The sequence below is a fragment of the Cloeon dipterum genome, chromosome 1 (genome assembly GCF_949628265.1).
Source record: "Cloeon dipterum chromosome 1, ieCloDipt1.1, whole genome shotgun sequence".
In the NCBI taxonomy this organism is placed as follows: Eukaryota; Metazoa; Arthropoda; class Insecta; order Ephemeroptera; family Baetidae; genus Cloeon; species Cloeon dipterum.
In genome coordinates, this window is record NC_088786.1 from 19,870,616 (window position 1) to 19,881,480 (window position 10,865).

Genomic DNA, 10,865 nt, shown 5'->3' on the forward strand with positions numbered 1-10,865 from the left:
TTCTTTTTTTTTTCTTTTTAATTTTTTTACTATAGTGTGAATCTCAGAAGCAATGAAAAAACAACGAGTAAATAAGGTGATTTTAAATTTGGTCGCTTTATTTTTTAGGCATAAATTGCATACAATCTCTAAAATATAAACAAAAATGTCTGCTCTATTTCTCCTCCAAGATCTCACTCGCATTGCGTAATTTCCAATTCCGTCTCAAACACCAGACGAAAAAGCTAATTCTCCAAGTTTCCCCTCTGTTGTTGTCGCCCACCTGAAAACAAACACTCTTCCCAACGAGAGACGCGGTCAGGGGCCACAACAGCCCTTCTCGGTCTGGATCGACAATTAAGAAGACGGCGACAGCAAAAAGGCGGCGACCGTTGAGCCACTAATGACGAGCGAGAGCGGTGCTGACGGTGCAACTTTTTCGGCACCTGTTGCCCCTGCGCGGCGTCTCAACTGCGAAAGTTTGCCCGTTTCTGCGGCCACGTTTCAATATTCTCTTTGCTTTCAAAGCGATTGCCAAGTTCTGCGGTCACGTTTTGTCTGGAGCGCGCGCGTGTGTGCATTTGCGGCAAAAAGGGCTGCTTTTGAAGGGCTCGTCCCCACCAAGACGAATCGCTTTGTGCTGTGGATTTATTTTCACAAATGCGGTTGTGCGGAACGAAAAATCTGCGCCGCGCGAGACAAGATTGGAGCGGATTGCACAAGTGGGACGCCTTTTGTGTCTTTTAATTACTTTGCCGGCTGCGAGAATTTCTTTATATCTGAAAATATCTCCGGGCTTTTTATGTGAAAATCAAAAGGAAAGTGTGTACTGGCACTGAAGCGAGAGTTGCAAAAGATGTTTTTAACAAGCGTCTGGAAAAACAAATTTCCTGGTTTATTATATTTACTTTGGCCAATCCTTCTGACAAAATACCAATTATTCTATATTTGGATGGTCTCATAGCAACTGGCTCAACTGTCGAAACAAAAAAATCCCGTAAACCCCAAAAAATGGAACGTTTTAAAAAATGTGTAAAATAATGAATTTATTTCTTCAGGATCTTCACACAGTGGACCTGGAGGAGTTCAAGTACGGCGGCACCAACATCACGGCCTTCCGCCTCGTGGACCCTGACCGCGCCGACGTGATAAAGGTGATGAGGGATTGGGCTTACGGCAGCGAGACTCGCTTCGGCCGTAAGCCAGAAGGGGCCCAACTCACGCGGGTATTTGACAATGATCGATGTCTGGCTGTTTGTCTCGCTGTTTTCCACTTTGCGATGTAGAATTAGAGACCCATTCCCAGCAAACCCCTTTTCACCCTCGCCCCCGAGGTGCCAGAACGCCCCGAACGCCAGCTTTGCTTGAAGTAGAGTAATTTTATCATTGAAAATCTGCCTGCCTCACGACCATATATCGAAAATCGATCAGCTGCACATAATCCATCTTGCTCTCTCTCCTCCGTTTGTGCAAACATTGTTTTTTTAAAAAGATTTTCCGGTTTTGCAGAAGGACAATTCCACCTTTGTGAAGGTAAGACTGAGACGAATTTATTACCGCTTTTTTTAATTTATATCATCGACAGACGGAGACGGCTCTCATGTACGACGCGGTGCACTTGTTCGCCAAGGCGCTGCACGACTTGGACTCGTCCCAGCGAATCGACATCAAACCCTTGAATTGCGACTCGGCAGATACTTGGCCGCATGGATACAGTCTGATCAACTACATGAAAGTGGTGCGTGATTTTCTCTGGAGTAAAATATTACATGAATATAGTGGAAAAGACGCTATAAGATAATTATGTGTGCCAAGGTACCTCTCCAACGGATACGTTATCGGAAATTTGAATCGTTAGCAAAGCTCTTTTTAAGTCATCAGAAGTATAAAAATGATAACAAACCCTTCAAAGAATAATTACCTTTTAAATATCCGTAACAGTTAAATGGAACCGCTATACTAATTTATTTAATTTTTACGATAATATTTTAAAGAATTTAAGAATTGTTTATTCCAGAAAGTTATAATTTTTTAACCACACAAAATAATAATGATAAAAAATTATTTAAATTTAAAATAAATATAATTAATAATTACAAAAAAATTCAAATACACAATTCTAAAATATTAAATAATTTAATATAACTAAATTAATTTATTAGCAGTTATTATTTTGTTTGCATATTAATAATTTTTTAAATTTTACAGTAACTATTGTAAGCTGCACGATTGATTTCAGGTGGAGATGCGGGGCTTGACGGGCGTGATCAAGTTCGACAACCAAGGCTTCCGCTCCAGCTTCGTGCTGGACATCGTCGAGTTGGGTAGGGAAGGTCTCAAGGCCATCGGCACCTGGAATTCGACTCAGGGCGTCAACTTCACAAGAACCTTCGGCGAAACCTACACGCAGATCGTGGAGTCGCTGCACAACAAAACCCTGGTGGTCACCCTGATTTTGGTGATGAGAAAAATTAATCCAAAATAGAACTGGTTTTAAATTATTTTTTTTTTCAGAGCTCACCCTACTGCATGAGGAAGGACTCTAGCGAGCAGTTGTCGGGCAACGACCAGTTTGAAGGTTACGCCATCGACCTCATCGAGGAGATTTCCAAGATTCTTGGCTTCAACTACACGTTCAAGCTGGTGCCTGACGGCAGGTATGGCTCGCTGAACAGGGAAACCAAGGAGTGGGACGGAATGGTGCGCGAGCTGCTCGAGCAGAGGGCCGACCTGGCCATCGCGGACCTTACCATCACCTACGACCGCGAGCAGGCGGTTGACTTCACCATGCCCTTCATGAACTTGGGTAATTTTTAAAAGATCCTTTAGTAATTTAAAAATAAAAAAAGAGAAAAATTGTTTTATTTCTTTATTCATCAGAAACAAGGAATTAAAAAAACACCTCATGGTTTGTTTTGGATTCTTGAGATCAAATTTTCACTTGAGGGTGTGATATAGTGGAAATTTAAAAAAAGCTGAAGACATGTAAATTGAAGTTTTAAATTTTTAACGTACAAAAGAATTTAAATTTTAAAAATTAACTTGAATAATAAGTAAATTTTTGGGATTTTTAGAGATCGCGACCATTTTATTCTTTTATGAGAATCATATCCAATTTTCTGTTAGGTATCCAATGCTCACTAATTAATAAAATTTGAAACTTTTAGCAACACTTTAACTGTCTAAAACCGCCAAAATATCGCCCTTAAGCTTCCCTCAAAAATTAAATTTGTTTGAAACCTTTCACTGTTCTTGTAAATTATTTGTCCATTTATAACATCCATTTTTGTGGATGATTTTTCAGAAATGTTTTGCATAATTTATTTCATCTGTAAATTTCAATTTTAAACCCCTTTTTGCTTTTATAATACAATGCAAAATTAAGAAAAATTTGCCACCTATTTATTTTTCCGAATTACACAAAGAGATTTTTTGGATAGAAAAGCGATCTAAATTATTTGTCTGCAACGTCCAAATAATCTCCAAAACCAATAAAACCGTCTAAAAACATTTTATCTTTTTAGAAAAGAATAATACTTGTTAATGACAAGCCCGACAAACTCCTATTGGAGTTGTAGTTCGGTGCTCCTGTAGCTGTACGTGCTCACGTAATAAAAACGTCTGAAAATCCCGAGCCTATAAATGAGTCTGAAAATCTAAATTATTTTAAAAGGAATAATATAGCTTTTTCAATTCAAAACAAAATATTTTCAATTATTTTTAGACACAATTTTTTAAATTATTTCCAAAACTATAAGAAAAAGCCTCAATAACCTTAAGGAAAAAACTGCAGTAGCAATAGTGTAATAATTAAAAAAAAAATTGAAATCATGTCCACAGGAATCAGCATTCTGTACAGGAAGCCGATAAAACAGCCGCCAAACCTGTTTTCCTTCCTGTCCCCCCTGTCCCTAGACGTGTGGATCTACATGGCCACGGCCTACCTCGGGGTTTCGGTTTTGCTTTTCATCCTCGCCAGGTAAAAATGAATTGATTCACTCTTTCGCCTAACAATTTCAGCGCGTTTTGAGTGTTGATATTGTGTGCTAATCAAGTGGAGACATTGTGTTGTTGCAATTTCAGATTCACACCATACGAATGGCAAAATCCACACCCCTGTAATCCATCACCAGACCATTTAGAAAATCAATTCACATTACTAAATTGCCTGTGGTTTGCCATTGGATCTCTAATGCAACAGGGCTGCGATTTCTTGCCTAAGTAAGTCTGACTAAGGTTTGGTTATCCTGTTCTCAGGTTTAGTCCATACGAATGGGACAATCCGCACCCGTGTAATGACGAACCCGACGTTTTGGAGAATCAGTTTTCAATATTGAACAGCCTCTGGTTTACCATTGGCTCGTTGATGCAACAGGGTTCAGATATTGCACCAAAGTGAGTTTTCTCGCACTGACACACACGACACACTGATTTTGATTTTCCCCTCTGACCGGCTCTCTCTTTTTTCGTTTTACAGCCTTTTTCTCTTTGACATTCCGGCGTGTTTGCATCTTGATATAGTAAGGCTCGCTTGTACAAAGAGTTTCAATATTTCATGCAGTAAAATTCACTGCTTGCCTTGTACAGTTAATGCGTTTTCAAAATTCCACAAACGAACCGGAAATGCAATTCTGAACTCTCCAGCTGTAAATTATGTAAAATTGTCGATCGTGTTTCATTCTCCCTCCATTTCTCGATCTCAGACTCATTATATTTCGCCCTAATATCGGCTTCCGATGCGCGCAGGGCCGTGTCGACTCGCATGGTAGCCGGAATGTGGTGGTTCTTCACCCTCATAATGATTTCCTCGTACACTGCCAACTTGGCCGCCTTCCTCACTGTCGAGCGAATGGACTCGCCCATCGAGTCCGCCGAGGACCTGGCCAAGCAGACCAAAATCAAGTACGGCGCCCTCAGGGGAGGATCCACCGCCGCTTTCTTCAGGGTAAGTAAAATAAATACTGCTGTTGGGGCGAAATTTTAGTTGAATTTAAGTAAAAAAAAAAACACATATTAGTTGGGTGTTTGATATCGTGTGCACCATTAAAAATTTGCAATTCTGTTCAGGACTCGAACTTCTCGACGTACCAGCGCATGTGGTCATTCATGGAGTCGGCCCGGCCGTCGGTTTTCGCCGCCTCCAACACGGAGGGGGTGGAACGAGTGGTGCGCGGCAAGGGCAGCTACGCCTTCCTCATGGAGTCGACGTCGATCGAGTACGTGATCGAGAGAAACTGCGAACTGACGCAGGTCGGCGGCCTGCTCGACTCCAAGGGCTACGGAATCGCGATGCCACCCAGTGAGTGAATAAAATTATTTTGCACCAATTTAATTTGGCAAATCTCTCCAGTTACGAGTGATTTTCACAAATTAGAAATCTTTAAATGAAACTGTACGTAAAATAGTTAAAAAAATATCCAACCCTTATTTATCTTGTTGGTTGTATTTAATGTGTTTGGTTCAGTTTTCATTAATTTTATTTTTTGCTACAGACTCTCCGTACAGGACGGCGATCAGCGGCGCGGTGCTGAAGCTGCAGGAGGAGGGCAAGCTGCACATTTTGAAGACCAGGTGGTGGAAGGAAAAGAGGGGTGGCGGATCGTGTCGGGTAACTTGCGATTTTTACTCCTGCGCGCAAGGAGGGACCGCCGGAAAGTTTGGTAACGCCCGCGTCGGTCCCTCCTTGTATTAAAATTATTGGCATAAGCGAACTTTACACCGGCAATCTCGGAAAATTTAAGAGAATAAATAAATGAACAAAAACAAATCCTGCCCTGAGTGGTGTGCAAGTGAAATTTCACGCTGTTTATTAAACGATCGGTTTATGTGTACCCTCGGAGCATACTGGGGGCCACCCTGAGGTCAAATAAGACCATCAGAACCGGTAAAAAATATCCGAACCCTGGCGTCAGGGTAGCCCTTATGACCTATGAATAAATTTAAATTCGCATGTGTAGCCCCTTTACCGACGCTGACGGGCTCTATATTGGTTCGATTTGCAAGGCATGCAAAATGTCACCCTACAATTCTTTCCCCTGCAGTCCCCTAAAGTTTGACAGTTTTTATTTTTAAACCCCCAAAATAACACTTGCATATCACTTAGGAAGTATTGAAATGTAATTATGGAAATTTCTCGTCACTTAAATGCCGGTGTAATGTTCACTTATCCTACAGAAAAAAGGTTAGCCGCGCTTTCGCTTTAGTTCACTTTTAGCAAACTCACAAACAAACAAAAAATCACGCACTATTTCTCTCTCAACATTAATTAAGACCCTGATTTGCTAATTAGTCGTGTGTAGCTCGTGTACATATCCTAAAACTGATCTAATTCGATGCTTTCAAAAATTTCGGCAATACTCTCGAGCAGCTCAAAGTAAGTTTGCAAACGACTCTCTTTTGATTTTTCCCATATCGATTAAACCATTCGGCACTGACCACGTGGTTTTCTCATTTCTTTTCGGCCAGGACGACACGTCGAAAAGCAGCAGCGCTGCCAACGAGCTGGGCTTGGCCAACGTGGGCGGCGTGTTCGTGGTGCTGCTGGGCGGCATGGGCGTCGCCTGCGTCATCGCCGTCGCCGAGTTCGTGTGGAAGTCGCGCAAGGTGGCCGTCGAGGAGCGGGTGAGGCTCTCGCACAATTCCAACAATCACCTCGAGCACCGCCAGTCTCTGAGCCAACTCGGCACCCCGGTATCTTACACCTCGTAGCTCTCTCTAGTGTATCTAAGGTACTGCCCCTCTCCTCTCATAGCAGACTCTTTTTTTCTCTTTTGTTTTCCAATCCGATTTTTTCGCATTCCACGCTCTGACTATTTGTGGGCGCGAATCGCTTCAGCTATAAATGCAAAAAATGCTACAATTATTTTTGTCTTGCGAAGTGAAATTCAGACGGGTGTTCATAAAAAATCTCCATATTTTCAGAATATTTAAATTTAATTATTCAATTGCATAAATGTTTCCTGGAAAAGAACATAACAGTTTAAATGGCTCCTTTCTCCTTTCATTTGATCAAAAAGTAGCACTGGAAATTAATTTTTGAAATTTCCAATCGATTCCTGAGGATCGAATAAGGTTTGGCTGCTGAATCACCCAGTCGCCAATTTGACATGACGTGCCGAAAATCGGTGGAAACGTAATAAATAAATAGATAAAACCTAATTCAACCCTTCGTAATCGATTTGCTCTTTCAAATATTAAATTCCAGTGCAATTCTTTTAAAAAATGAACATTTTTTCCTAAAATACACCGTCAAAATTTTACTGAAATTTTAATGTTACAAATTTTAAATGTTTTTTGATTGACTACATCTTATTTGCACTATGATACGAGCTTAAGATAGAGCGACCGAGTTTTTCTTTGCTACCCTGGTCTGGCCAGAGACGCGAAAAATTGTGAATTTTATTAATTTTGGTGTCGCTTGCTTCTTGTTTAGTTTTCTAACTGAGTGTGTTGTTGCGCTGCATTTGCTTGGAAAATCAAAGGTATGTTATGTTTCCTATTTTGCTGTTCTTCTTTGTTTTTATTAAAAAAGCATGAATAAGTTCCATTGCAGTTGCGCGTAAAATTGTGTAAAAAATGAATATGAATATAATTTTTAAATTATCTGAGCATTTATTTTTGGATGAATTAAAAGATGAGATAAAATAATCGCTTCAATTATTGACCATTTGCGAAAATAAAGCTAAGATGACTAAAGTACAATTTTGAGTAAAAAATTATTCCAGCCAATCATGTTTAAAATTAATGATGATTTTCCAAAAGAAAAATCTTTGCTGTCACGTTTGCTGAACTGATATTTTTCTGAATTCCGAATGTTGGATTTTAAAACAGAGAGGATTTAAGGAAAATTGCAAATTAAAATTATATCTGCATTTAAAAAAATACCCTTTATTTAAAATTAACTAGTATTCTAAAGATGTTAATTTAAGGTTAATAATCAAATTAAACACACAAGGAACTGAAGGAACAAAATATTTCAAGATGGAATGAATATTTTATGCACTTAATGAATGAATTAAACAATTATCAGCATCTCCAATAGCAAAAACAAAACTGATTTCACACTGATTTACAATCCCCTGTGCATTAATTTAAAAGTAACATCATCATTGCACTGGCTGGAAAATCCTGAATTGTTTTTAGGTTGAATTAAAATTTTGAAAATTATAAAAAATAAAGAATTGTACTAAAAAACGAAAATATTTTTTAAAAAGAAATTTTATTTGCCAATGTAACAATTTGATAACCAAAAGAATTAAATTTGAATTTCCCCACTTGTGCATTGCAGCCTTCTTCCCTGTGTGCTGAGATGGCATACGAGTTGCGGCATGCAATCAATTGTAGAGGTTCGACACGGCCAGCCCCGCGGAGGCGGCACACCCGCCAGCAGCAGCCCCCCGGGGGCCTGCCACTGGAGGTGGACATGTCTGGCCAGCACTTCATTCCCCTCAGCCCCTACTCGCAGCACGGCTATGTGTCCAGCAACCAATTCAAGGACCCCTTCAATTGAAAAACAACAAAATCGGGAAATAAAATACATATAAGACTCGCGCGACGAATTATTACAATTCAGCAAAATTAAAACAGAACAAAAAATCTCCGCGTAGGAATGTAGTCGTCACCTAACTAATCATTTCGGTGTTCACCTCTGAATTTATAATATTACTTACTTGTCTTTGTGTAATGGTCACAAATGGCCAAATTCCAAGCAAATGTTTTGTTTTTATTTTGATTCATTTATTTTACTCTGCATGAACATATATATCGCTGTATACACGTAATTAAAATAGAAAGAAGATCGATTTCTAAAAGCATTTCCATCCCGCGCTAGAGTTTAGCACGGACATTTCTGTCTTTTTGGCTTTATGATTTATCAAAGTCTCATCTCTCAGAACATCAAAATTAGATTTTAGGGCCTAATAAAGAGTGTACAATTTTAACCAAAACCGCAATTAAACGAAACATGTTTTTAATGGTAAACAAAAAAGAGTAATAATTATAAAAAAAAAGGGTACGAATTTGAGTGGAGCGACGAGAGATTGAGTTTGTCTATCGAGGATACTATATACAATTATTATTAATATGGAAAATGGTTATAAATATTTAAATGTCTGTTGTACACACCCCCTATTGACCAAAGAAATAAAACAATTTTTGCAAATTACCTCAGCTGTTTTATTCACGAATCTTCCACAGCATCAAATAAATAAATTAAAGAGAATTCCTGCTGAAAAATTCTAAAAAATTCTTGTCTCCAATGCTTCAAGCATTCAGTTCCGCCAGAATTGAGCTAAATATCACTGTGAATTTTATATAAAGTATGCTGCAAAGTTAGAATGATTTTCAAATGGTAAGGACTGTCTCCCTATTTGAAAAGTTATTTTATTTCAAAACAAAGAGTTTCCTCCAAAAGTTTCATGCACCGTTGGATAGATCTCGACGAGAGGAATCGAAATCTGCCAAGAAAATACGGTCAAGCGCTATAAATTTTGGAAGAAATTGACAAAATTTGCATTTTATATTAACTGAGTAGCAGCTCTTTTGATTATTACACAACTTGGTCAATTTTTCATTGCAACCAAAATTTCTAATAATTTTCAATCAATCCACTTCAAGTCATTAATCACAATCAAACACAAATTAACATTGTTAATATTAATCGTTCAATACTGGTTTTGTTCAATCAAGTCTTTTTATCCCATCTAGAGATTTATTTCCTATTATTTATTACAAAAACAATTTTGCCTTACTTGGTAAAATAATTTACTGGATGTCTCCTACAAAAACAGCAGTCGTTCATCACCTGCGGGCATCCACAATAAAAATAGAAACAATGTGCGCGACGTTATTGCGGGAAAGGTGGGCCACAAACAAGCAGCGCAGACGCTTCGTTGCCTTTAACCTGCAATAAATACAACAATGCGTCCCACAAGGAGCCGCCGTTAATATTAATAACAGGTCGCGACAGTAAATAACGCCCGCCCTGCGCGACCCTGCAGCCTCATAATGGAAACGCACAAGGCGGGGCGAATCCATCTGCCAAAATTGGGTTTGGTAAAAGGGATGGAAATTTATATAAAAGACAGTCCAATGTTTTTTTTTTCGGGAAATAACCAGTTATTTAATAGAAGAAAAATTTAAAAATATGCAGAAAATTTTCTCCAACAGTATTGATTGAGAAACATTGGGTATTTAAATAAAAAAGGATCTTTTGACTTACGTGAGACGCCTTAAATCGCTCTTTGATGTTTCACACGGTACAGCCGGTACAGAAACAGCTTCAATGCCATATATGATGCAACAGGAGAAACAGCTAATTAAGTCAAACATGTTTTGGCTGCATCAATAGAGCTCTTCTAACAAATTTTTAATTTTTTTCGCTGCGAAAATTAATAATCAATACATCATTCTTCAATTCATTCAATTTTAGTTCACAAAAAAGTTTCCCAATTTTTTTATGGGAAGTATTTACGTCTAGAGTTTGAATGATAAAACATTTTAAATGTCTAAATTTTAAAATGCTGAGAAGAAATTTAATTCTTCCCCCCACATCCACAAAAAAAACGAAATTTCTTGCTGTTTCATTTAAAAAAAAGGACGGACAATTGACGCGCACGTTCCGTGGTAATAGCGGGACGGCAATTGGGCACGCGTGACCTTTCCATATTCACCTCTGGAGCAATGAAAACAAGAAAAAAGAGGAAAAATGACAAATTGCGCGTGAGTGAGTGTCACGTCGGCCGCGCGCGGCGGCAGTAAAAATACAGCGAAGGCTCGGGGTGCAGCCCAGTTGGCACGGCGTCGGCCCGCCGGCCGACTTCTAAAATTAAGCCCGCGCAGGGGGTGGGGGAGGGGTCACGTGGCGGCGGCGGCCGATGGCTCCGTCC

General features: G+C 39.2%; 1 protein-coding gene across 7 annotated transcripts in view; it reads left to right on the top strand.

The window, feature by feature from the left end:
• The window catches only part of KaiR1D (Kainate-type ionotropic glutamate receptor subunit 1D), a 40,519-nt gene extending 31,377 nt beyond the window's left edge, over positions 1-9,142 (top strand). For 2 of the 7 annotated variants that reach the window (XM_065493316.1, XM_065493333.1), the window contains exons 7-18: positions 1,038-1,205; positions 1,489-1,512; positions 1,565-1,717; positions 2,219-2,437; positions 2,494-2,785; positions 3,820-3,958; positions 4,237-4,374; positions 4,726-4,924; positions 5,047-5,278; positions 5,472-5,587; positions 6,445-6,600; positions 8,267-9,142. In XM_065493316.1, coding sequence (XP_065349388.1) covers positions 1,038-1,205; positions 1,489-1,512; positions 1,565-1,717; positions 2,219-2,437; positions 2,494-2,785; positions 3,820-3,958; positions 4,237-4,374; positions 4,726-4,924; positions 5,047-5,278; positions 5,472-5,587; positions 6,445-6,600; positions 8,267-8,488 — 2,058 coding nt within the window. In that variant the 3' untranslated portion in view covers positions 8,489-9,142. Of the gene's footprint in view, positions 1-1,037; positions 1,206-1,488; positions 1,513-1,564; positions 1,718-2,218; positions 2,438-2,493; positions 2,786-3,819; positions 3,959-4,062; positions 4,201-4,236; positions 4,375-4,725; positions 4,925-5,046; positions 5,279-5,471; positions 5,588-6,444; positions 6,708-7,411; positions 7,461-8,266 lie in introns of all 7 variants that reach the window. The other 5 variants (XR_010575442.1, XM_065493362.1, XM_065493324.1 and 2 more) reach the window with 5 other exon arrangements.
• The last annotated feature ends 1,723 nt before the right edge of the window (positions 9,143-10,865 follow it).